Genomic DNA, 22,429 nt, shown 5'->3' on the forward strand with positions numbered 1-22,429 from the left:
ATGTTCTATGTATTCCTGATCTCTAAGACTTTTATCATGAAGGGGTGTTGGATTTTGTCAAATGCCTTTTCAGCATCTAATGAAATGATCATGTGTTTTTTTTTCCTTCAGTTTGTTTATATGGTATATTATATTGACAGATTTTTGTATGTTGAACCATCCTTTAATCTCTGGGATAAAGCCTACTTGATTATGGTGGTTAATTTTTCTGCAGTATTTCTCTTTTTTATTGGATTCTTTTTTCATATTCTGTCTTAACTTTATTTCATTCAATTGTCTGCAATTTTTAAAAATTGTGTAGGAATTTATTTGCACCCTCTTTGCCTCACTGGTCATTCTTACAATAATCCTTTTGAATTCTTTGTCTGAAATTGCATCTAATTGGTAAGTTTTGGAGAAGTCATATTGCCCCCCCCTTTAAATATCTTTTGTTTGTGCAATGAAACTTACACATTCAGGATATGGTATTTGCTTGGATTTTTAAAAAAATCATCCATTTTCTTTAAGTTAAAGTATTTGCAATGTTTTAAATGTAACTAGGTTGCAATAGTGATTAGGCACTCTTTTTCCCTACTGAGTCAAGGGTTTGTAGCTCAATAATCAAGCCTTCATCCCTACAGGTTCAGAGCATTACACTCACACTCCAGTAAAACTCTGAGAGTAGAGTAGTATCTCAGAAGCATATACAAGTGATGGATAGACCCACTATGACAACACAAGGACAGCTACGTAGAAACAATCACCCCTTCAACACCAGTACATTTTAGGGAGTAGAGGAACAAGAATACTACAGTGTGCACTAAAATGCCAGTTGCTAAGGGTTAGAATATAACAAAAATAAGCAGATCAATAAGAGGAGAAATTTAGTATTTGAGCAACAGAGATAATATACAAGAGAGAAAAGTGGAAAGTGAGAACAATAAAGACAAAGGACTGAGATAAGGCAGCTAAAAGTGAATGTAGAACGAAAAGAGAAAGAGAGAGAAAGAGGTAAAGAAATTTAATAAGCCAACTTAAAACAACCCCAGCTCTTGGCAGGCTGGAGCAGGGAGACGGCAACCTCAAGGCAACCTGTGTTCTATGGGAAAACCTATTTCCAAACCCAACCCGGAACAGGGCAGGACAAAGCTGGTCCACAAAGTTGAAACGAGATCTTAAGTATATAAAAGTGAAAGAGAGAGAAATAGGAAGTGTTACAGAGTCTGTCTCTTGGTAGCCCCTAATGTGGCCAGTGGTGCAGCCTGTCTCTATGTGGTTACTTTTGTGGAAGCAGGTGCAATCTGTATGCTGTCCTGGATTTCCATCTTTGAATATTGTGTTAACAGGACTGTCTTCTAATGAGGACATAACATTTGTGGTATAACATTTCCTATGTTGAATTTTGTGTTGTTTGCTCCACAACTAAAGGGTGTGGATAGTGGAACAAGTGATGAGTATTATAACTTCAGAGTTTTTCATGTTAGGGCTGTTGGCAACCTTTCTATTGGGTACCCAAGACTCAGTCTCTTACAGCACTTGCCAGCATTTGTCCCTCTTCTAGGGGAGCTGGTGAATCCCAGAACACACTCCAGTCTCCAGTATAGACCAGATTTTCACAAGAAATGCTCAATGGTTCTGAATGAAAACTTTTCTTTGTAACCAGTAGAATCCTGCAGGCCAGGTCTCAGAGTACAGGCTTCTAATACTCTGCCTAGCTTCTCAGAGTGGGCTGCAAAGGGAGGCATCTTTGCCTCTAGAGCCACTGACTCAGCAAAGATATTTTTTAAAACGCCTTCTTGACTCTGCTTTAGTTGTGTGCTTAAAACATAAGATTTTCTTTGGGAACCTCCTTGGCCCCCAATTGCTGTCTGCTTAGATGGAAAATCTGCTTAGTGATACATCCAGTGTTTGTTTTTCTTTCTGGAGACAGTTTCATGTAGCCCAGGCTGTCCTCAAATTCACTATGTAGCTGTATTAGTTAGGGTTTCTATTGCTGTGATAAAACACTATGACCAAAAACAACTTGGGGAGGAAAGGGTTCATTTGGCTTACTCTTTCAAAACAGCACTATTTATCATCAAAGGAAGTCAGGACAGAAACTCGAACAGGGCAGGAACCCTATAGCAGGAGCTGAATCAGAGGCCATGGAGGAGTGCCGCTTCTTGGCTTGCTTCTCATGGCTTGCTCAGCCTGTTTTATTTTTCTTTTTGTTTTGGATTTTAAGGTCTTTATAAAATTATTATTATTGTATTTGTGTTTTAATTTTACATATCAGCCATGGGTTCCCCTGTCCTCCCCCCTCCCACCCCTGCCCCCACCTTCCCTCCAGCTCTTCCTCTCCATTCCCATCTCCTCCAGGGCCAAGACTCCCCTGGGGATTCAGTACAGGCAGGTCCAGTCCCCTCCTTCCAGGCTGAGCAAAGTGTCCTTGTCCCTCTGGATAAGTGAGACAATTGAACAGCTTGATCTGTTTGGGAGGCACCCAGGCAGTGGGACCCGGACTTGTCCTTAGTGCATGAGCTGGCTGTTTGGAACCTTGGGCTTACACAGGGATGGATACTCAGCCTGTTTTCTTATAGAACCTAGGACAGCCAGCCCAGGGATGGTACCACCCACAATGGGCTGGACCCTCCCACATCAATAACTAATTAAGAAAATGACCTACAACAGTGATTTTCAACCTTCCTAATGCTTTGACCCTTTTAATTCCTCATGTTGTAGTGACCCCAACCATAAAATTATTATTTTTTTTAAAGATTTATTTACTATGTATACAGCATGTATGACTGCAGGCCAGATGAGGGCGCCAGATCTCATTACAGATGGTTGTGAGCCACCATGTGGTTGCTGGGAATTGAACTCAGGACCTCTGGAAGAACAGCCAGTGCTCTTAACCTCTGAGCCATCTCTCCAGCACCCATAAAATTATTTTCATTGTTACTTCATAATTCTAATTTTGCTAATTATGAACCATAATGTAAATATTCTGATGTGCAATCCCTGACGAAGGGTCATTAGAACCCCCAAAAGGGTGGTTGACCCAGAGGTTGAGAAGAACAGCTCTATAGGTTTGTCTATAACCTGATCATATGGAGGCATTATCTTTTCTTTTCTTTTCTTTTTTTTTTCGGTTTTTCAAGACGGGGTTTCTCTGTGTAGCTTTGTGCCTTTCCTGGAACTCACTCTGTAGCCCAGGCTGGCCTCGAACTCACAAAGATCTGCCTGCCTCTGCCTCCTGAGTGCTGGGATTAAAGGCGTGCACCGCCGCCACCCAGCCATCTTTTCTTTTATTAAGTTTTTTCATTTATTTATGTCCCGACCACAGTTTCCCCTCTCTCATCTCCTCCTGTCTCCCCTTTGCCCTCCTCCTGCCATTCACTCCTCCTCTGTTTCTGTTCAGAAAGGGGCAAGCTTCCCATGGGTGTCACAAAGCATGGCATATCAAGCTGAGGTAGAATTAAGGCAAGGGGTGGGGGATTGTGGAATAGGTTCCCAGAATCCAGCTCAAGCATTAAGGACAGGCCTTGATTCCACTCCTAGGAGTCCCCAAAACAGACCAAGCTACATACATATCTATCACATGTATGTGGAGGGCCTAGATTGGTCCCATATAGGCTTCCTAGCTGTCAGTTCAGAGTCTGTGAGTTCCTATGAGCCCAGGTTAGTTGTTTCTGTGGGTTCCCTTGATGACCTTGACTACCCCTGGTTTGTACAATCCTTCCTTCCTCCCTGTCTTCAGCAGGATTCCTGGAGCTCAGCCCAGCACTTGGCTGTGGGTCTCTGCCATTTGTTTCCATTGGTTACTGGATGAAGGCTCTCTGGTGGCAAGTAAGGTAGAGTCTGCAATCTCATTACAGGAGATGGCCAGTTCAGGCACCCTCTCCACTATTGCTAGGAGTCTTAACTGGGGTCAGCCCCGTGGATTCCTGGCACTAGGTTTCTCCCTAACCCCAAAATGGCTCCTTCTATGAAGACATCTCTCATTACTCTCCTCTGTCCTGCCCCCAACACCCTCAACCTGATCCCTCATGTTCCCACTCCCTCACTCCCAGTTTCCTGAGGAGATCTCTTCTATTTCCCCCTCCCAGGGAAATCCATAATATGACAGTATACACAAGTGACCCCAAAAATTCTACCAGGGAGCTCCTACTGCTGATAGACACCTTCAGTGATGTGGCTAGATACAAGATTAACTAAAAAAAAAAATCAGTAGCCCTCCTATATACAAATGATAAATGGGCTGAGAAAGATGTCAGTAAAGACACACCCTTTATAATAACCACAAATAATATAAAATATCTTGGGGTAACTCTAACCAAACAAGTGAAAAACCTGTATGACAAGAACTTCAAGTCTTTGAAGAAAGAAATTAAAGAAGATATCAGAAGATGGAAAGATCTCTCATGCTCATGGATCAGTAGAATTAACATAGTAAAAATGGCAATCTTACCGAAAGCAATCTACAGATTCAATACAATTCCCCTCAAAATCCCAACACAATTCTTTACAGACCTCAAAAGAACAATACTCAACTTCATATGAAAAAGCAAAAAACCCAGGATAGCCAAAACAATCCTGTACAATACTGAAACTTCTGGAGGTATCACCATCCCTGATTTCAAGTTCTACTACAGAGCTATAGTAATAAAAATAGCTTGGTATTGGCATAAAAACAGACACATGGATCAATGGAATTGAATTGAAGACCCTAATATAAACTCACATACCTATGAACACCTGATTTTTGACAAAGAAGCCAAAATTATACAATAGAGGCAATTTTCTTAACTGAGGTTCAGATGATTTTAGCTTGTCAAGTTGACATAAAACTGTCCAGCACAGTGGTCAAGGATAACCTTGATGTTAGGTCATTCTGCTTTTCCCTCCCAAGTGCTCACTTACAGATGTATACCACACATGGCTGACTTTGCTTGAGTTGCCCTGTGGAGCTTTTATCACCCACATCACCTCTCCCTTTCTGAGGTACATGTAGTGCTACACACTGGTGTCTCACATGTGCAGGAGAATCGTGAATTTGAAGTCAGGTGGCCAATTTTAAAAAGATTTCATCTAAGAAGGATATCAACTAAGCAACAAATCAAATTTTATAGCTTTACATTTTATGTCAATGTTCTGTCTCAAATTAATCCTTATTTTCTGATGTACAGTCAGTATTTATATGGACATTTAGTTATTCCAATATTATTATTTTTATTTTGGCTTTTTGGGATGGAGTTTCTTTGTGTAGTCCTGGCTATCCTGGAACTCACTCTGTAGACCAGGCTGGCCTGAACTCACAGAGCTCCACCTGCCTCTGCCTCCTGAATGCTGGGATTAAAGGCGTGTGCTACCAACAAGCTTCCAAACTATTTGTAAAGACACAAAACCATTTATCTCCCTACTGTTTCATTTCAATGTGTTTGTGAAAAATGCCATAAATATGTGTCTACTTATGATTGTTCTTTTTCATTGGTCTAGCATTGATGTTTTATTTTGATTAACCTGGGTTGTTATGTTTTAAAATTCTCCAAGTTTGTTCCTTTATTGAGTGTGTAATTCTAAGTCTACAGTACTTCCACAGAAATTGAAGAATCAGTTTGCTAACTTCTAAAAGAATTCAGATGTAATTTTGACTTAGATTGCATTTAATACATAGTTCATTTAGAGAAGGATAAATGACATCTTAAAACACTGTCTTCTACATCCCTTGAATCTTTACTTTTAATGATTATGTAATTTAAACAGTCATTTTTGTTAGTTTTGTTATTTTTTTTATATTTGATCTTTTATTTAGTATTTTAACTGTTATATATGCATGTTAGATAAGTAAATAAAGTCTTGGGGGAATCAAAGTTTGTCACTAGTTGATGTTGAAACTAATTCATATTGGATCTTGCTCATGGTATTGGACCATTTTACAACTGTGAGCTCACGTTTTATTGAACTTGATCTGGGGAATCCTGATTGCTTAAATAGGAGGATACCTTACTTAAAGAAAGATATATAATTGCTTCTCCTGGCATGCTACTAAGTGGGGATTACTTCTTATTTTCAGTGTTTCTATATCAATGTAAAATTTTCAGGTTTAACCAGCTGTCGAAGCCTTAAAGAGACCAAGGTGTAAGTATGGTAAAAAAATCTGCTGATTCAAGGGCTGAAGAGATAGCTTAGTGGTTAAGAGCACTGGCTGATCTTCCATAGGTCCAACGTTCAATTTCCAGCTCCTACATGGTAGTTCATTGTCTGTAACTCCAGTTCCAGGAAACTGGCACCCTCACTTACATACATACAGGCAAAACACCAATGCACATAGAAATAAATCTTTTCAAAAATCTTTTTTAAAATCGTGCTGATGCTTAAGGCTTGGTTCATTCTATTTGTTCTTTTCTTAAGAGTATAGGGGAAACTATATTTGGAGATATTTCTTCTTCTTGAGAGCTATGTATCAAAATCATGATTTATGTTTATTTGAAATTTTCAATGTCTTTTTCTCAAAGCATGGAATTAAACATAATGAGAGAAGTGGAGAACTTCATTGGGTTTTCAAATCATAATTTACTGTTAAAGGATAGTAGCTAAGATCTAGACATAACAAGAAGCTTTAAATGGAGGTTCAATTAATGATTTTTGATCCCTTGTTTTGAAAATAGGATCCATTTTTTTGAAATGAGATGTTATGTAGGAATTAATCATACCCTGTATAAAACAGTACTGTGAAAAATTATCTTGGAGTTGAAAGAGCCTGATAAACAAAGTAGTTGTTTTGCAGTACTGATGTTCCTTTTGGTTTTCCCTTGAGGGCAAGAAAGAGACTAACTTCTAGGTCATGAAAAGAAAGATTACTAAGTGTTTGAATCACTAACTAAAAATTAGTTCATTTAGTTAATGTTTCTTTCTTAAAAATATCAACAGAGATGTTTGGCCTGCTTTTAAATCCTATGCTTTTGTAAAGGGTATTAATAATGTCATGTTAAATCCCTTTATGCAATCCCAACAAACAGACACCAATAAACTCCAAGTTGTAAATAAAGAACTCATTCACACAAGGACAGTACATGTAGGCCCATTTGTAACCAGAAAGAATGCTTATATGATGGCAAACAATGGTACGAACATTGATGGACACAGGGACTATGCTTATGTGCATCTGAAATGTTGACTTATGTAAGTACTTATGTTAAGTAAGGTATATTTGAAAGAAAAGATGAGTATTCAAAGAACAAAAAAACGTAGTTTAGCTTCCTATAGGTCTGTAAATGACATGATTAACTGTACATGTTTTAGTATGTGTTTTAGATTAAGTTTAGACAAGACCTTAAAACATAATCTTAAAATGTGAAGCTTAAAGTTTTGAAATTTTAGTTAATAAATGGCATAGAAAACACTGATAGAAAAAACTTCCAATACAGTTTCTGTAGCTTTACTACCAGTCATTAGGAAGTTGGGGAACTGTCTAACCTTAGGGCTTCTGAACATCTTGATTTGTCAATCCTACTTCTTTGGCCTATAATTTATCAATAGAAAAAATTATTATAACAAAGTAACAAAGAATATGTGGGCTTTTTGAAGAGAAAATTTAGTATGGTTTGTTCTTTTCATAAGGGTTCACAAAATAAATTATAAAATAATGTTTAATTATAAAAGATATGCTCCTATTAATTATTATGTATAATTGAAAGAATTTAAATTATAAATCAAAACTATTAGAATCCATGCCAGAAAAGTATATTATTAAGGACTTAGTGTAAATATCTTTCCAGACTTATAATCAACTATATGTACACAGGTATGTAATTACAGATCAAAAAAGAATCATATATCTACTTTATGTAACTACCTTTTACCCTACCTCTAATATATAACACAAATGTTTCCATACCAGTATATATGTACACTGACACATTTCTATTTAGAGGTGAACAGTCTTTCAAAGTGACCACTATTAAATAAATCAATATCAAAATGGTAACTATTTAGGGGGTTTTGAAATTCCACAGGGCCTCCTGCATGCTAGGGGTGTTCAATCACTGAACTAGATCCCCACCCCCACAGCCATAACTTGATTTTGATTTTCTTTGTGGCTTTACCACCTATGTTAGTATCATTACATTAAACATTTCTAGATACTATATGTTTTTTATTTTTTTAATGTAGAACCATATTGTTATTAAGCTATCTTATACAAAATATCTTAAGAGTCAACCATAGTGTTACCTGTAGCTGCAATCTGTTCATTTTCTCTGCTAAATAATACTCTAAAGAAAGAAAATTTATCTATTTATATATTCATTCTATCACTGACAAGTTTCAGTTTTCCTATTATTTAAGATCTACTTTATTTTTAATTATATGTCTAGGGGGGGTTATGTGCACATATGAATATTGGTACTCACAGAATACAGAAGAGAGAGTTGGAGTCTCTGAAGCTGGAGTTAAAGGTGGTTTTAAGACACCTGATTTGAGTGCTGAGAACCAAACTCCAGTCCTCAACAAGCTATTAACCACTGAGCCACCTCTCCAGGCCCAAGTGTTTCTGTTATTTTAAATAATGCTGCAACAAACATTTTTGTGCATATCTGGAGTGAAATTCTAGTAGAATTATTGTATCTAGGGTAAACATTAGAGTCAAACAGTTGTTTTCACTGTATCTAGTGTAAACATTAGAATGAAGTTGTTTTAAAGAAGTATGCTGACCTTGAAGAAATCATTGTAGAAAACGGTGATTGTTCTGTTATCTACAGTTATTTTTCTGAAGAAGCTTTACAGCTTTTGCAGGATTTTGGTCACAACATGGTCCTGGTACACCTGGAGTGTCTTGCATTATTAGGTACTGCAAACAGTACACAATAAGAACTAAAGTTATAGGAGTGTGATGTTTTCCTTCATGAAACATATAGATTAGACCAGGGGCTTTGGTATGAGGAACTTGTTTTATTCCCCACCCCAACAAAAAACAACTTTTGTGTAACAATCAATAAATACACTTCTGCATGGCTGTTCGAAGTTCATTCATCAAGGCTGAACCTCCCTGCTGCCACAGAGCCTGAATTACTTCTGGAGTGACCCTCTTTTTTAAATTGTGCCATGTAACTCAGAACACTGATACACATCTCTTGGTGTATATAGGCAAGAGAACATCTACTAGAATATCTGGGTCCTAGAATATGATTCATAGGCAGCTTTACAAGGTAGTGACAAATTACATTCTTTTCCAATATCTTATTAATTATAACATACAAAGTTTGCTTTTTTAATTTTACATTTTCATACAAGTTAACAACATATTGTATGTTAACTATATTCCTCCAAACTAGTTTCTTTTCTTTTCATGCCCCTCCCTTCCTGTAAGACCTCCACATTCCCCTATGCTGGAGGATGTCTTTCTGTATGCTGTGAATATATGTTGTTCCCATTGGTTAATAAACTGACTGCTTTGGCCTATGGCAAGGCAGCTCATAGGCAGGCGGGAAATCCAGGACAGTGACAGAAAAAGGAGGCACAGGAGAGAAGAGACACCAGCTGCCGCCAGGAGAAGCAAGATGAAAAAGTAAGCCATGGCCATGTGGCAACTTATAGATCAATAGAAATGGGTTAAGTTATAGGAGCTAGCTAGTGAGAAGCCTGAACTATTAGGCCATACAGTTTGTAAATAATATAAGTCTCTGTGTGTTTACTTGTCTGAGGGGCTACAGGATGGGTGGGACACAGGAAAACTTCTGGCTACACCCCTAGACAATATTGTTTCTAATTTCCTATTATTTAGACAGACATAAGTTTATCTATATAAAATATAGGAACCACAAATGAGAGAAAACATATATTTGCTTTTATGAAGAGTAGTTTAATGCTTAATATGATTACAAGCGATTGGGATCCTTTTCAGAAAGTTCTTCCATAGGCTGATGTCTTGAAATGTTTTTCTCTACATTGCCATCTATAAATTTCAGAGTTAGAGACAAGGATTCAGTTTCGTTCTTGTACATGTGGATATCTAGCTTTCCCTGCATCACTCCTTGAAGAGCCAGCTTCCCCCACAATGTGTGTTTTTGGCATTTTTGTCAAAAATCATATGGCAATATCCAAGTCTATATTTGGTTATGCTATCTCATCCCACTGATCTGCATGTCTGTTTCTATGCCAGTGGCCTTGGCAGTTTTGTCATTATGGCTCTGCAGTATAACTTGGGACCAGGTCTGATAATACCTCTAGTATTATTGGTTTTTCTCAGGATTGCCTTGACTATCCAGGATCTTCTGTGCTTCTATATGAGTTTTATGATTTTCTTTCTATTTTTGTGAAAAATGGAGGAATTTAGGTGGGGACACTGAACCTTGAGATTGTTTTTGGCAAGATAGTTGTCATACCATCAATTCATGAGCATGGTGGTCTTTTCATTTTCTATTGTCTTCAATTTTTTCAGTGTTTTAAAGTTTTCACTGTAGAAGTATTTCACTTCCTTTATTTGGTTTATTCTAAGGTATCTAATTTTTGAGGCAATTGCTTACAAACATTTTTAAGGGATTTACTAGTTTATACATTGACACCATAGTTTATAAGTTATGTAACCTTATCAACACTTGTGCATTTCTTCAATTACAGGAATAGATTTTCTTCTTTAGACCACTTGTTTTCTTTTTCTTGTGTTTTTGTTTTTCACTTGTTTGTTTTTCAAGACAGGTAAAGGTTTAGGTAGCCCTAGCTGTCCTAGAACTAACTTTGTAAACCAAGCTGGTCTCAAACTCAGAGATCTGCCTGCCTCTGCCTCCTGAGTGCTGAGGTCAAAAGTGTGTGCCACCACTGCCTGGCCTAGACCATCTTTTAATACACTTATTAATTGGATAGTTTTCTTTACATGTTTTTCCCATTTAAAAATTAAGTTGTCTTAAAAAATCTACAGATGTTACAACAATTAAAATGCAAATTTGTTGGCAATTATATGCTTTACACACACCTATCAGTCTGAAGTTGGTAGTTTCATGATTCTTGTTTTTATACATGTCTCACTGTGCAGTGCTGGACTGTCTCTAACTCCAGACCTCTTGTGTTAGCCTCCCCTCATAGGATGAGGAGTGTGCTACCCTATCTGGCCTGTGTTGTCACTCTTCCTTTATATATTTGATGAAAAGAAGTGGGAAATTTTAACGCAGTCAAATCTTTAAAGATTGGCACTGTTGGTGACTTAAATAAATCTTGCTCTACCCCATTTGGAACTGATATTGTGTAGTGTGAAGGTATATACTTTTTGTATTGGTATTTTTTCCTTTTATTTTTTCCAAAACAAGGTCTCATTATGTATCTCTGGATGTCCTAGAACTCACTTTATGTAGACCAGGCTACCTCAAACTCACAGACATCTGCCTGCTTCTGTGTCCCAAGTGCTGGAATAAAAGTTATATGCCACTATGCCTGGCACATAAGGTATATTATGTGTATGTGGTCATCCACAAGTCCCACAATTATTTATGGAGTTGATCATAATTCTTTTTTTTCAAGACAGGGTTTCTCTGTGTAGCTTTGCGCCTTTCCTGGAACTTGCTTTGGAGACCAGGCTGGCCTCAAACTCAGAGATCCACCTGCCTCTGCCTCCTGAGTGCTGGGATTAAAAGTGTGCACCACCACCCCCTGGCCGGAGTTGATCATAATTCTGCCACTGTTCTATTTTTCAATAAAGCACATTTCAATATGAGTGTGCATCTTTGGGCTCTTTCTTCTGTTCTACTGGTCAATGTGATTATAACTTTGCCATTTTATATTATCTAATTATTTGAGAGCTGACAAGGCAAGTCTCCATGACTTATTCTTTTTCTTATTAGAATAAGGTTGGTATTTACAAAGGATATTTATCTGCTTGGATTTTTGACAGGAACTATTTCACCACCAGTTTTGAGAACTGACTGTGATTATAGACTGTACCTTCTCATTTATTTAGCTTTCTTTCATCTACAAATTTTATTACCAATTATATCCTGTGGTTCTTGTTTCTACTACACTATACTTTACATGCATTTTATTTATATCACTTGGCATTCAATAATTCTCAATATTAAAAGAGAACAGGATGACAGCCAACAAAGAACCCAGATTGTTTCTTCTAATTTGAGTCTTCATTATTTTGTAGGAATGTTATTTCTGTAAGATCATATACCTATTCTGAAGCCCATAGGAGACTGCTTCTTATAATTCAGTCTTTTATCATTGGATTATTCATCATTAACTGTTCTCTGCTTTAACAGTACAACTAAAACCTGACTGAGGAGTGACATGAGTATAGGGTTTTATAATCTATGACTCTATGCCTTTAAGATATTGCTCATATTACAAAATCATCATAGTAACACAGTACTTGTCTAGAGAAAAGAAAGAACAAAGTGAGCATTTCCATCAATTAGTGAGCAAGTGATTCAATGATCATATCTTCATTAGCCACAGTATCCTCAAGACATTTATATATCAGTAATTAATACATCTAGAAAAAGGTTATTTCCAAAAATCACTCAAGATTACCTGCAGAGTACAATTCATCATCCTTATTACGTAGTCAAACTGCTGATGATCCAGTATTGCCCGGTTCTGCTGGACGTGCAAACCCAGTTCATCAGTGAGACACTGTCTTGCTGCTTTTCCTTTAAGGGCCCTTAAGGCAGCAGGAAGGGTCTGAGGACAAGAGAAGTCCAAGTGACCAAATGTACCTTCAAGCAACCACACTGAAAACTCAAGAACATGCTGTCAAGTATTTAACAAAGTTCCTAGAATTGAATTCCTAGGAAACAGGTGATTCACTGCTAAGACCGATTGTAAAATAGATTTGTAATTATATGTTCATTTGTAAGACAGCAAGAAAAACAAGTACAAGTAGCTTATAATGTAGGTTGAGAAAACATTAAATTCACCCCACCTCAGACTTCATAGAACTTTAGTGGCTAAATAGTGTGCTGCTTAGACCATGACTCAACGCTATAAATATTTAGATCTCTTTAGATATATGCATTAAAGCTCTCATTGTAAGAATATTAAGAAATAGCTCCTCTAATTCACCATATAAAGCCTGTTCATTTGCATATAATATTAAAGAGCTTATTTAATTTGGAAAACATAAAAAAAAACAGAAGGTACAAATTAGCATGAAAAGAAAAAGTATTAGAGCAGGAGGGCCTACCAACACTAGGAGCAGATATAAACACAGCATGCAAAGCCTGGTATGATGGCATCGCCTGTATTCAGAGGGGCTGAGGCAAGAGGGTCTGTAAAACAAGGCCAATCTAGACTACTAACCAGTGAGACATCGTCTCAAAAATCTAAAACCAAAACAAACCAAAGAAAGAAAGAAACAGCATGCAAAAGCTGAAGGCAAGAGAAACAAATAGGAAACCTGCCACATTTGGAGATATCTATATATCTATACATCTATCTATATCTATCTATCTATCTATCTATCTATCTATCTCCAAACCAAACCAATCAACCAACAAATAAATGACCAAAAACATGAAAAAGTGAGAAATGATGGTTTATTCAGTATAGTAGCAAGCAACTGTACATGTTTACCCTGTAGCAGATGTTCAGAACTGTGATCATGAGTCACCAAGCAAAGGCTATGTTATGTTTAGCATATTTCATTGAAGAAAGCAAGAAAACCCGAAGAGGCACATTTAAATTGTAGTTATCAGTTTCTAGTATGCTCTAGATAATTTAACTAGATTCCTTACCAAAAGAGAGAGAGAGAGAAGAAATTATATATAAAATAAAGTATGTGAAAAAAGGTTTAAAGAATCGTGCTTTAAAATAGGAGAGAAAGTGGCTAGAGAAATGGCTCAGCTGTTAAGAATGTGTATTGCTTTTGCAGAAGATACAAGTTCAGTTCCAAGCAGCCACATCAAGTGACTCATCACACTCTAACTCCAGCTTCTGGAGGTTCTGGTGCCTCTACAGGCACCTCTGCACTACTCACATGTATATAGCGTGCTCGCTCTTGCGCTCGCTCTCTCTCTCTCTCTCTCTCTCTGTCTGTCTGTCTGTCTGTCTCTCTCTCTCTCTCTCTCACACACACACACACACACACACACACACACACACACATAATTTAAAATGATAATATTAAATCTTTGTAACAACTAGAGAGAAAAACTGACTACCAAATTCTCTTGTGGGCAGAGGCTTGAACTAGTCTTAAATTTTGGACACTATTCATTTAAAATGGCTTAAAGAGACAAAAGAGAATTAGAGAACAGGTCACTTGCCAACTTCAAAATGTAATTCTAAAGGGAAAATATTAAATAGGAAAAATGTTATTTTATTACCTTCTCAGTCTCCAAAGTTTTATTTTCAAATATGAATGAGATGCAGTTTCTAACAACTTCCAGTCTCTGTGCACTGTTGAAAACTGTTATCACTTTATCCATTATTGAAACTATTGGAAGAATATAAAGAAAACACAAATAAATTAAAACTACATAAATTATACAATGACTAGTCTAATCTTTCAAATCCTGGGCAAAATTAAAATAACAAATGCCATGTAATAAGAAAAATAGTATATATTGGTCATGGTAATAGTCTTAAAATGACTAGGTTTTCCCTTTGGAGGATACAACTTAGTTCACATTTTATAACAATGAAGAGGCAAATTAATCAGTGTAACACTTGCAAATATATATCCTTCTAACAAACCAACTTCGAGATATACCCAGAATGCTAAGCTAGAGCTAAAATGGGAAACAGCTCCACAATCATGAGATTTTAATACATCCCCCTCAACTGTAGGGAAGAAGAGACGAGATTCAGTAAATAAAAAGACACAGCCTCACCTCTTCCTCTCAGTCTCATATTGAACTTGAGTTTGAAGAGGTGATTTCAGTCTTAAAATAGAGGGCCATGATCCAAAGGAACCACAACAGTTGAGAAAGCTGTTTATTGGTGGTCTGGGCTTTGAAACTACAGATGATAGCTTATGAGAACATTTTGAGAAATGGGGCACACTTACTAACTGTGTGTTAATGAGAGATCCCTAAACAAAATGTTCCAGGGGCTTTGGTTTTGTGACCTACTCTTGTGCAATGTGTGCTTGGCCACACAAGGTTGATGGGCATGTGGTGGAACCAAGAGAGTTGTGTCTAGAGAGGATTCTGTAAAGCCTGGTGCCCATTTAATGGTGAAGAAAACGTTTGTTGGTAGAACTAAAGAAGATACAGAAGAATATAATCTGAGAGACCACTTTGAAAGGTATGGCAAGACTGAAACACAGAAACTAGGGAAGGCAGGCAGAGTGGAAAAAAGAGAGGAATTGCTTTTGTAATTTTGATGATCATGATACAGTTGATAAAATTATTGTTCACAAATACCACACTATTAGTGGGCATAACTGTGAAGTGGAAAAGGCCCTTTCTAAACAAGAGATGCAGTCTGCTGGATCATAGAGAGGTCATGGAGGTGGATCTGGCAACTTTATGGGCCGTGGAGGGAACTCTGGAGGTGGTGGAGGTAATTTGGTTGTGGTGAAAACTTTGGTGGAAGAGGTCGCTGTGGTGGTGGAGGTGGTGGCAGCTGAGGTAGTTATGGAGGTGGTGATGGCAGATATAATGGATTTGGAGGTGATGGTGATAACTATGGTGGTGGTCCTGGTTACAGTAGCAGAGGAGGCTATGGTAGTGTTGGACCAGGATGTGGAAACCAAAGTGGTGGATCTGGTGGTGGAGGAAGAGGATATGATGGTTACAATGAAGGAGGAAATTCTGGTGGAGGTAACTGTAGAGGTTGTGGGAACTATAATGACTTGCTCAGGCAGTCCCTACCATGATGGCTTTGAATCTGGTGGTGGAAGTGGTGGATATGGTAGCAGAAGGCTTTAAAAAAAAAAAAAAAAAAAAAAGTAGAAAAGGGCTCCAGTTTTTAGCTGGAGAAATTAACAAGTTGTCAGGAAAGCAGCAGGTTACTTCAAGACAGTTGTTCCAAACAAATTATAGGAACTGTAAAAATCTGCCAATAAAGGAATGATAAAATTACTGCAGCTTAAACAGGAAACCCTTCTTGTTCAGGACTGTCATAGCTACAGTTTGCAAAAAGTGCAGCTATTGATTAATGCAATGTAGTGTCAATTAGATGTACATTCCTGAGGTCTTTTATCTGTTGTAGCTTTGTCTTTTTCTTTTCATTACATCAGCTATATTGTCCTATAAATTGTGATAGTGGTACCAGGAATAAAAAATTAAGTTAAATTTTTAACTTAAAAAAAAAAAAGAAAGACAGTCCACAAAAGAGGAGAATGTATTTACAAACCAGATATCTGATAAGGGAATCACTTAAAAACTACAGAAAATTCTAGTAATTCATAAATAGTTCAAATTAAAACTGGACAGACACCCTTTTATTTAAAGACAGGACTCCCTATGTAGCCCTGGCCGCCCTGCAACTTGCTACATAGACCAGATTGGCCTCAAATTCAGAAATTCACCTGCCTCTTGACCCCTGATTGCTGAGACTAAAGGTGTGTGCCTGCCACCATACCCAACATCAGAGACATTAACAGAAGATGCAGAAAAGGCAACACACATAAAAAGATGCTGAGCATTTAGGTGCTGGGGGGGGGGTGTCATTCTTGCCCATTGCTGGTAAAGTATAATGAAGGGCAACTGCCATGGAAAGGAGGGTCAGTTCTTAAAACACAGAGCATCAGACCACACACACACACCCAGTTCCTTCCTGGGAATGTACGTTCTCAAGAGAACTGAAAACACATATACACAAAAGTTGTGCACCAATGTTCACAGCAGCATTATTCACAAAAGCCCTGAAGTAGAACCAAATGTCTATCATTTCAGGAATGATTAAAAAAGGTCACATTTATATTTTTCCCTTATTGTTGAATATTATTCCCCCTTACTGTTGAACATTATTCACCCACAAAAAGCAATTCCATACTGACATTTGCTGCCATAAAAATGTTGAAAATATTATGCTAAACAAATAAGCCAGTCACAAAAGAATACATGGTACATAATTCCATTTATACAAATGCCCATAATAGGCAAATTCATGAAGACAGGATGTAGATTACTCTCCATCCTGGAGAGAAGGTAGTTCTGGAAGGAAGTAGGAAATCACTGACAACATGTACAGAAGGACGTTTTTAAATGGCTTAAGAAAATGTTCTCTAAACTAAACAGTGATGATGTTAGAGTTAACTGTGAGTTACTCAAAGTCACCACACTGTATACTTACAGGAGAACTTCTGATATGTGAACTACAGCTCAGTAAAGTGTTTTAAGAAATAGATTTCACAGCGGCAGCCGTCCGATAATGTTCACTTTTCCTGAGAGGTGGTGGGGATGGAGTAACTGAGTGTTGGTAGTATTTTCATTCCAGTTCATGAGCTTGTCCATTTATAAAATCATACACTTTTTTTTTTTTTTTGCTGTGTCTTGTATTTTTTTTTAAAGGACACACAGCTTGTTTTTGCTCTTGTGGCTTTGAGATAGAGTCCCATTGTGTAGTCTAGGTGGGTGTTGTACTCCCTATGTAGCCAAGTCTGGCATAGAACTTGGAGCAATCCTGCTTTAGCCTCCTGCATGCAGGGGTTATAGAAAATGTGTCACCAAACCATTTCATAAAAGATTTATTTTTGAAAGGAGCAAACACACACACACACACACACACACACACACAAATACATACCAACAGGTGGACCTGCTGGCACCACACATTTCTTTTCTATTCTTGTAGCAGGAGGTGCATTCTGGTTCTTAGCAAGATTTTCCTGTATTAGTTCCTGAACCCGGGCTTCATTAATCTTTGGGAAAGGAAGAATGTGAACTCTCAAATGGGATCCTTCTGTTGGGCGTGGAACTTTCTGGAACGCCATATGGGGGTTTGGATTCTCCTGTAGCATCAGACACAAATAAAAGTATCCAAGTAAACATATTTAACATAACAGTGGAAAATAGGAAGAATAGAAGAGCACAGAGTTACATACTGGAATCAGGTGAGTGGTTATACATTCATATACATGCCAATGTATATACAATACCAGAATCTTTTTCCAGGATCTTTCAGCAGCATCTGAGACAGCTGATCTTCTTCCATGAATATGTGCCTTGCTTGGATTTTAGATCTGATTTCATTAATTATGTGAACACCTCAATGCTCAATCCTTGGCCCTTTACTCTATTAACACTTAAATCCCTTCGAGATCACTTCCAGTCATTTACTTCTTAATCATAAAGATATTAATGAGTTAATGTTCTTTTTTGAGGAGGGGTTGTTTTCATTTTTGGTCTTGTTTTGTGAGACAGAGTTTTTCTGTGTAGCCCTGGCTGTCCTGGAACTCACTTGCAGACCAGGCTAGTTTTGAACTCATAGATCTGCCTGACTGTGCCTCCCAAGTGCTGAGATTAAAGGTGTGTGCCACCACTGCCTGGCTTGATTCAATGCTCTTAATCTGAGTGTTCTCCAATTCTATAATCTTCTTTTTAACGATTTACACAAAATTCCACTAAGATTTAAAATAACATCTTTAATTTAGGTCTAAAATGTAGTCTATCTATAAATCTGTTTTACTCAGTCTTGATCACTGCAGTGAATGGCATATATATTTTCCCCAATCATTTCTGTGGAAAGATTGGTAATCTTTAATACCCTTTTCTAACATACAATTATCCATTTCTCTTATGGACTTCATCTTCAGAGTACATTTATAATCTGACTATTTCTCAATTCAGTTAAGCCAATAGCTCTTATATTATCCAGTGTATCTGGTCCCCTTGGTTCTGCCCTTTTCCATCTTCCAACAGTGAAGACACTGACTTCATTAAAAACATGACAACTCACCACACAACTTGCTCAGTTAAGTGGCTTCCTCATCAGAGTGAAGCTCAAATTTATTAATGAGACTACAAGATCTAGCCTTTCTATGCAACTATATGCTACATCCATTTGAGGCAGGGCTCATAGGCTTTCCTGTTCCTGCCTTAAGTCCTTGGCACATAACTGTTCGCTTGGTCCAGAATACTTCCCCATTTCCTCTGAATTTGTATTTCTTATGTTCATCCTTTCTGGACACCTTACCAAAATTATATTGCCTCCCTTAATACATCCATTACCTTCCTTTTCACATAGTATGGATTTTATTTATTGTTTAACCTTGTCTTACTCAAAGGAAGCATCACAAAAGCAGATGTTTTGCTTAATTAAAAAGATATTTTTAATTAAAAAAATTTTAAAACATTTTATTTTGCTTTGTGTATATGTATGTGTGTTTCTGTGTTTCTGTGTGCATGTGCCTGCAAAGGCCAGAGGAGGGCATTGACTGTTCTTGATCTGGAGTTCTAGGTGGCTGTGAGTTGTCTAATATGGGTGCTGGAAACTGAACTCCAGTGCTTTACAAGACCTCTGGGCCATCTCTCCAGCCCCATATTAAAGAGGTTTTGTTGTTGTTGCTGCTGTATTTTCTTTTGTTTATTTGTCCTGTTCTATATACCTGTTGCAGGAAAAAACTGACAGGATTGCAGAAGATACTAAAGTATTTCCCACTGCATCCTAGCAAGTGGGAAACAACGACACACATCAAAACTGTAATAATTTAATTATTTTAAAGTTTTTGGTGCAGGAGATTGAACCCAGGACTTTCTATATGCTACCACTGAGCGACACTCCCTAACCTTACCAGCTAATATTTTTAAATATTCTAGGGCCAGCATGAAACTTTATCTCGCATTGAGTTAAGGAGGATTCTATTTCAAATCCTGAGCACAGTGGAATTTATGTGTTCTCTAAAGTTCTCTAGGGAAGGCTGCTTTACAACCTTTCTTAGACCAATTCTAGCATTTATTATCCTTCTGCCACCAGAAAATTCCTTACTTCCACTGAACCTATGCTATTCATGGTGTAGACTAAACTCATTAGTATCCTATAACATGCTCTTGTCAGTTAAAAATGGTCAACTGTCACCACCTATTAGAACTGCTCCCCCAAATTCTTTTTGGTTATGTAGCCCAGACCCAGAAAAAGAAAAAGGTAGATCCAGGCAGAGGACACAGTAAGCATTTATCAAAACACAATGGAAATAAGACTGCATTATGGGTCAAAACACTGTACTTTCATTCTTGTACTGCTCAACATGTGATGCTAGATAAGTAACTTTACCTAAGATAATCAGGCTTATGTTACAATTTCCTTGAAAAATCAAAATTGTATATATTTAGTTTCTTCCCTAAAATTCTACCTGGAATTATCACAAACATCACTTGTCTGTATTCTCTGTACTTTCTTCAAAAAGTAGTACATTTGTTTGCTTTGATCATTAGCATGATTTCTATTCATACATTCTCAAAATATTTAATTAACAATTTTATAAATATAGTGGAATAGTTTTTCCAGTGTGGAGAGGTAATTCATAAGGATCTTGAATCCTGAATCCATTAAGTATATTTACTACTTCTATTTTGACTTAGTTTTGTAGCAATTAAAAAAAATCCTCTGCACTCTATTTCAAATGAAGCAATAATAGTCATCATGACAACTTTTAAAGACTTTTTTTGTGTATATATGCTCACATGTGTATCAGCGTGGGTGTACACCTAAGGAGTGTGGGTGGACATCTAAGTCTAAGGAAAGTTCTGGTTGTTGTTTCTCACCTTACATCTTGTTTGAGACATTGTCTCTTTTGTTTGCTTCTATGTAGGCTAGGCTAGCTGGCTTGCAAGCTTCTGGCATTTCTCCTGTCTCTACATTCCATCTCCCTACAGACACACACTGAAGTGAATTATGGACTTGGACACCACTGTGTCTTGTTTTTATATGAGCTCTGGGGATCTGAACTCAGGTTGTCAGGTTTGCCTGACAAGGGCTCTTTACCCACTGAGCCATGTACCTAGCCTCCTCATTTTAACAACTTTAAAAACATTAAAAAAAAAAAACCCTTTTGTAATAATACAAGTATCTCTGAGTTGCATTTCATTAGTATTACTTAGTATTACTATTACTTGCTTTTCTAACAATGACTTAAGATTGATAAGAAAAACAAAAGGTACATGTAGCACTTCTAGTCAAAATCTGTAACACAGCATGTTTATTTTTGTAGGAAAGAACAAAGACTCCTAAAAAGTCAAGGAAGTTCAGAAGAACACTATAGCTTGGATCTTACATGCCCCACAGTGGCTCATATGCTAGGCTTTGTCACCAGCCATTGGTGCTCTTAGGAGTGATAAAATCTTTAGGAGTTAGGGCCCAGTGGAAAGAAGTTACATTAGAGGGTATGCACACTTAATGGAGATATTGGCCCCTTGGCCCCTTCCTGTCTCTGCTTCCTAGCCACAGTGAGATGCACACTAGTCATGATAACTACGCTACCAAAGCTCAAGACATCAGGGTCTAGAAGCTATTGTTTAAAGTATATGAACCAGAGAATCAATATCAATCTTTCCTCCTTGTAAGTTCATTTTTTCAGCTGTTTTGTCCCAGTAACAGGGAACTGATGAACAGGGAGAAAATGGGTGAGTCAAGGTTTCCAGATGTATCCAAACCTATACAAGCTTACGACTATTAATGAAGGGTTAAATGGACAAATTGAATAGACAGCCCAGAAACAAGATTAGATATGAAAATATGGTAACACTAGGTACATATGTTTTTGTATAGCATGTTTTTTTGTTTTGTTTTGTTTTGTTTTGTTTTGGGGGGGGGGTTCAAGACAGGGTTTCTCTGCGTAGCTTTGTGCCTTTCCTGGAACTCGCTTTGGAGACCAGGCTGGCCTCGAATTCACAGAGATCCATCTGCCTCTGCCTCCAAGTGCTGGGATTAAAGGTGCGCGCCACCACTACCAGCTGTATAGCATGTTTTAAAATGAAATGCATTCCTTTCCTTTCTAAGATCGCAACACCAACTATTTACATGTTAGTAACAATAGTGATTGCACTTGTGGTAAAAGTAGCAGCAGTAGTCTACACATAAATCACTAATTAAAGAAAAGATGTTGCTTATTAACAGTATTCCTATAAACAAAATAAAAAAAAAAACTAAGCCAAATCCATACAACAAGTATCTGAAAAGCCCATGTTAAAAGCTCAAGGTGATCCTATCGGCAGCTGCAGAAACATTCTACATTACAATGCAGACCTTAGAGAAATTTACTAAATTACCACATTCTGTGTTTACAGGATGCAAATCTACTATCTGGTTTACTGGCTGCTGTGTCTGTCCACTACTGCCCTCTAATGGGCAGCATGTTAAGTGTAAAGGACAACATGTGTCATCTGAAACTATGCTTGGACCCAGAAGGATGGCAAAGAAAGGAAACTCGGGTTAGGATATGATGTATTCAAGGGGGTCTTAGAAATATCTACTCTTACTTCTCACTATCAAAGGGTTTTGACTGGTTCCTTAGGTTATAGATTTCATTAAAAACTGTAGTCCAGTTTTGCTGCTGAAACAAGGAAATCCATTACTTCCTGAGAGTCCAAAC

The 22,429-nt window shown here is 37.5% G+C and overlaps 1 protein-coding gene and 1 pseudogene across 1 annotated transcript in view; one reads left to right on the forward strand and one right to left on the reverse strand.

Moving 5' to 3' along the window:
- Positions 1–22,429, reverse strand: part of Sbf2 (SET binding factor 2) — a 345,635-nt gene that overhangs the window by 110,082 nt on the left and 213,124 nt on the right. The window contains exons 16-18 of the mRNA XM_036177261.1: positions 17,647–17,851; positions 14,277–14,386; positions 12,484–12,633 (exon numbers count right to left, since the gene is read on the reverse strand). Of these exons, the coding sequence (XP_036033154.1) occupies positions 12,484–12,633; positions 14,277–14,386; positions 17,647–17,851 (465 nt within the window). The remainder of the gene's footprint in view (positions 1–12,483; positions 12,634–14,276; positions 14,387–17,646; positions 17,852–22,429) is intronic.
- Positions 14,591–15,772, forward strand: LOC118586681 (annotated as a pseudogene).

The sequence above is a fragment of the Onychomys torridus genome, chromosome 1, assembly GCF_903995425.1.
Source record: "Onychomys torridus chromosome 1, mOncTor1.1, whole genome shotgun sequence".
NCBI lineage: Eukaryota > Metazoa > Chordata > Mammalia > Rodentia > Cricetidae > Onychomys > Onychomys torridus.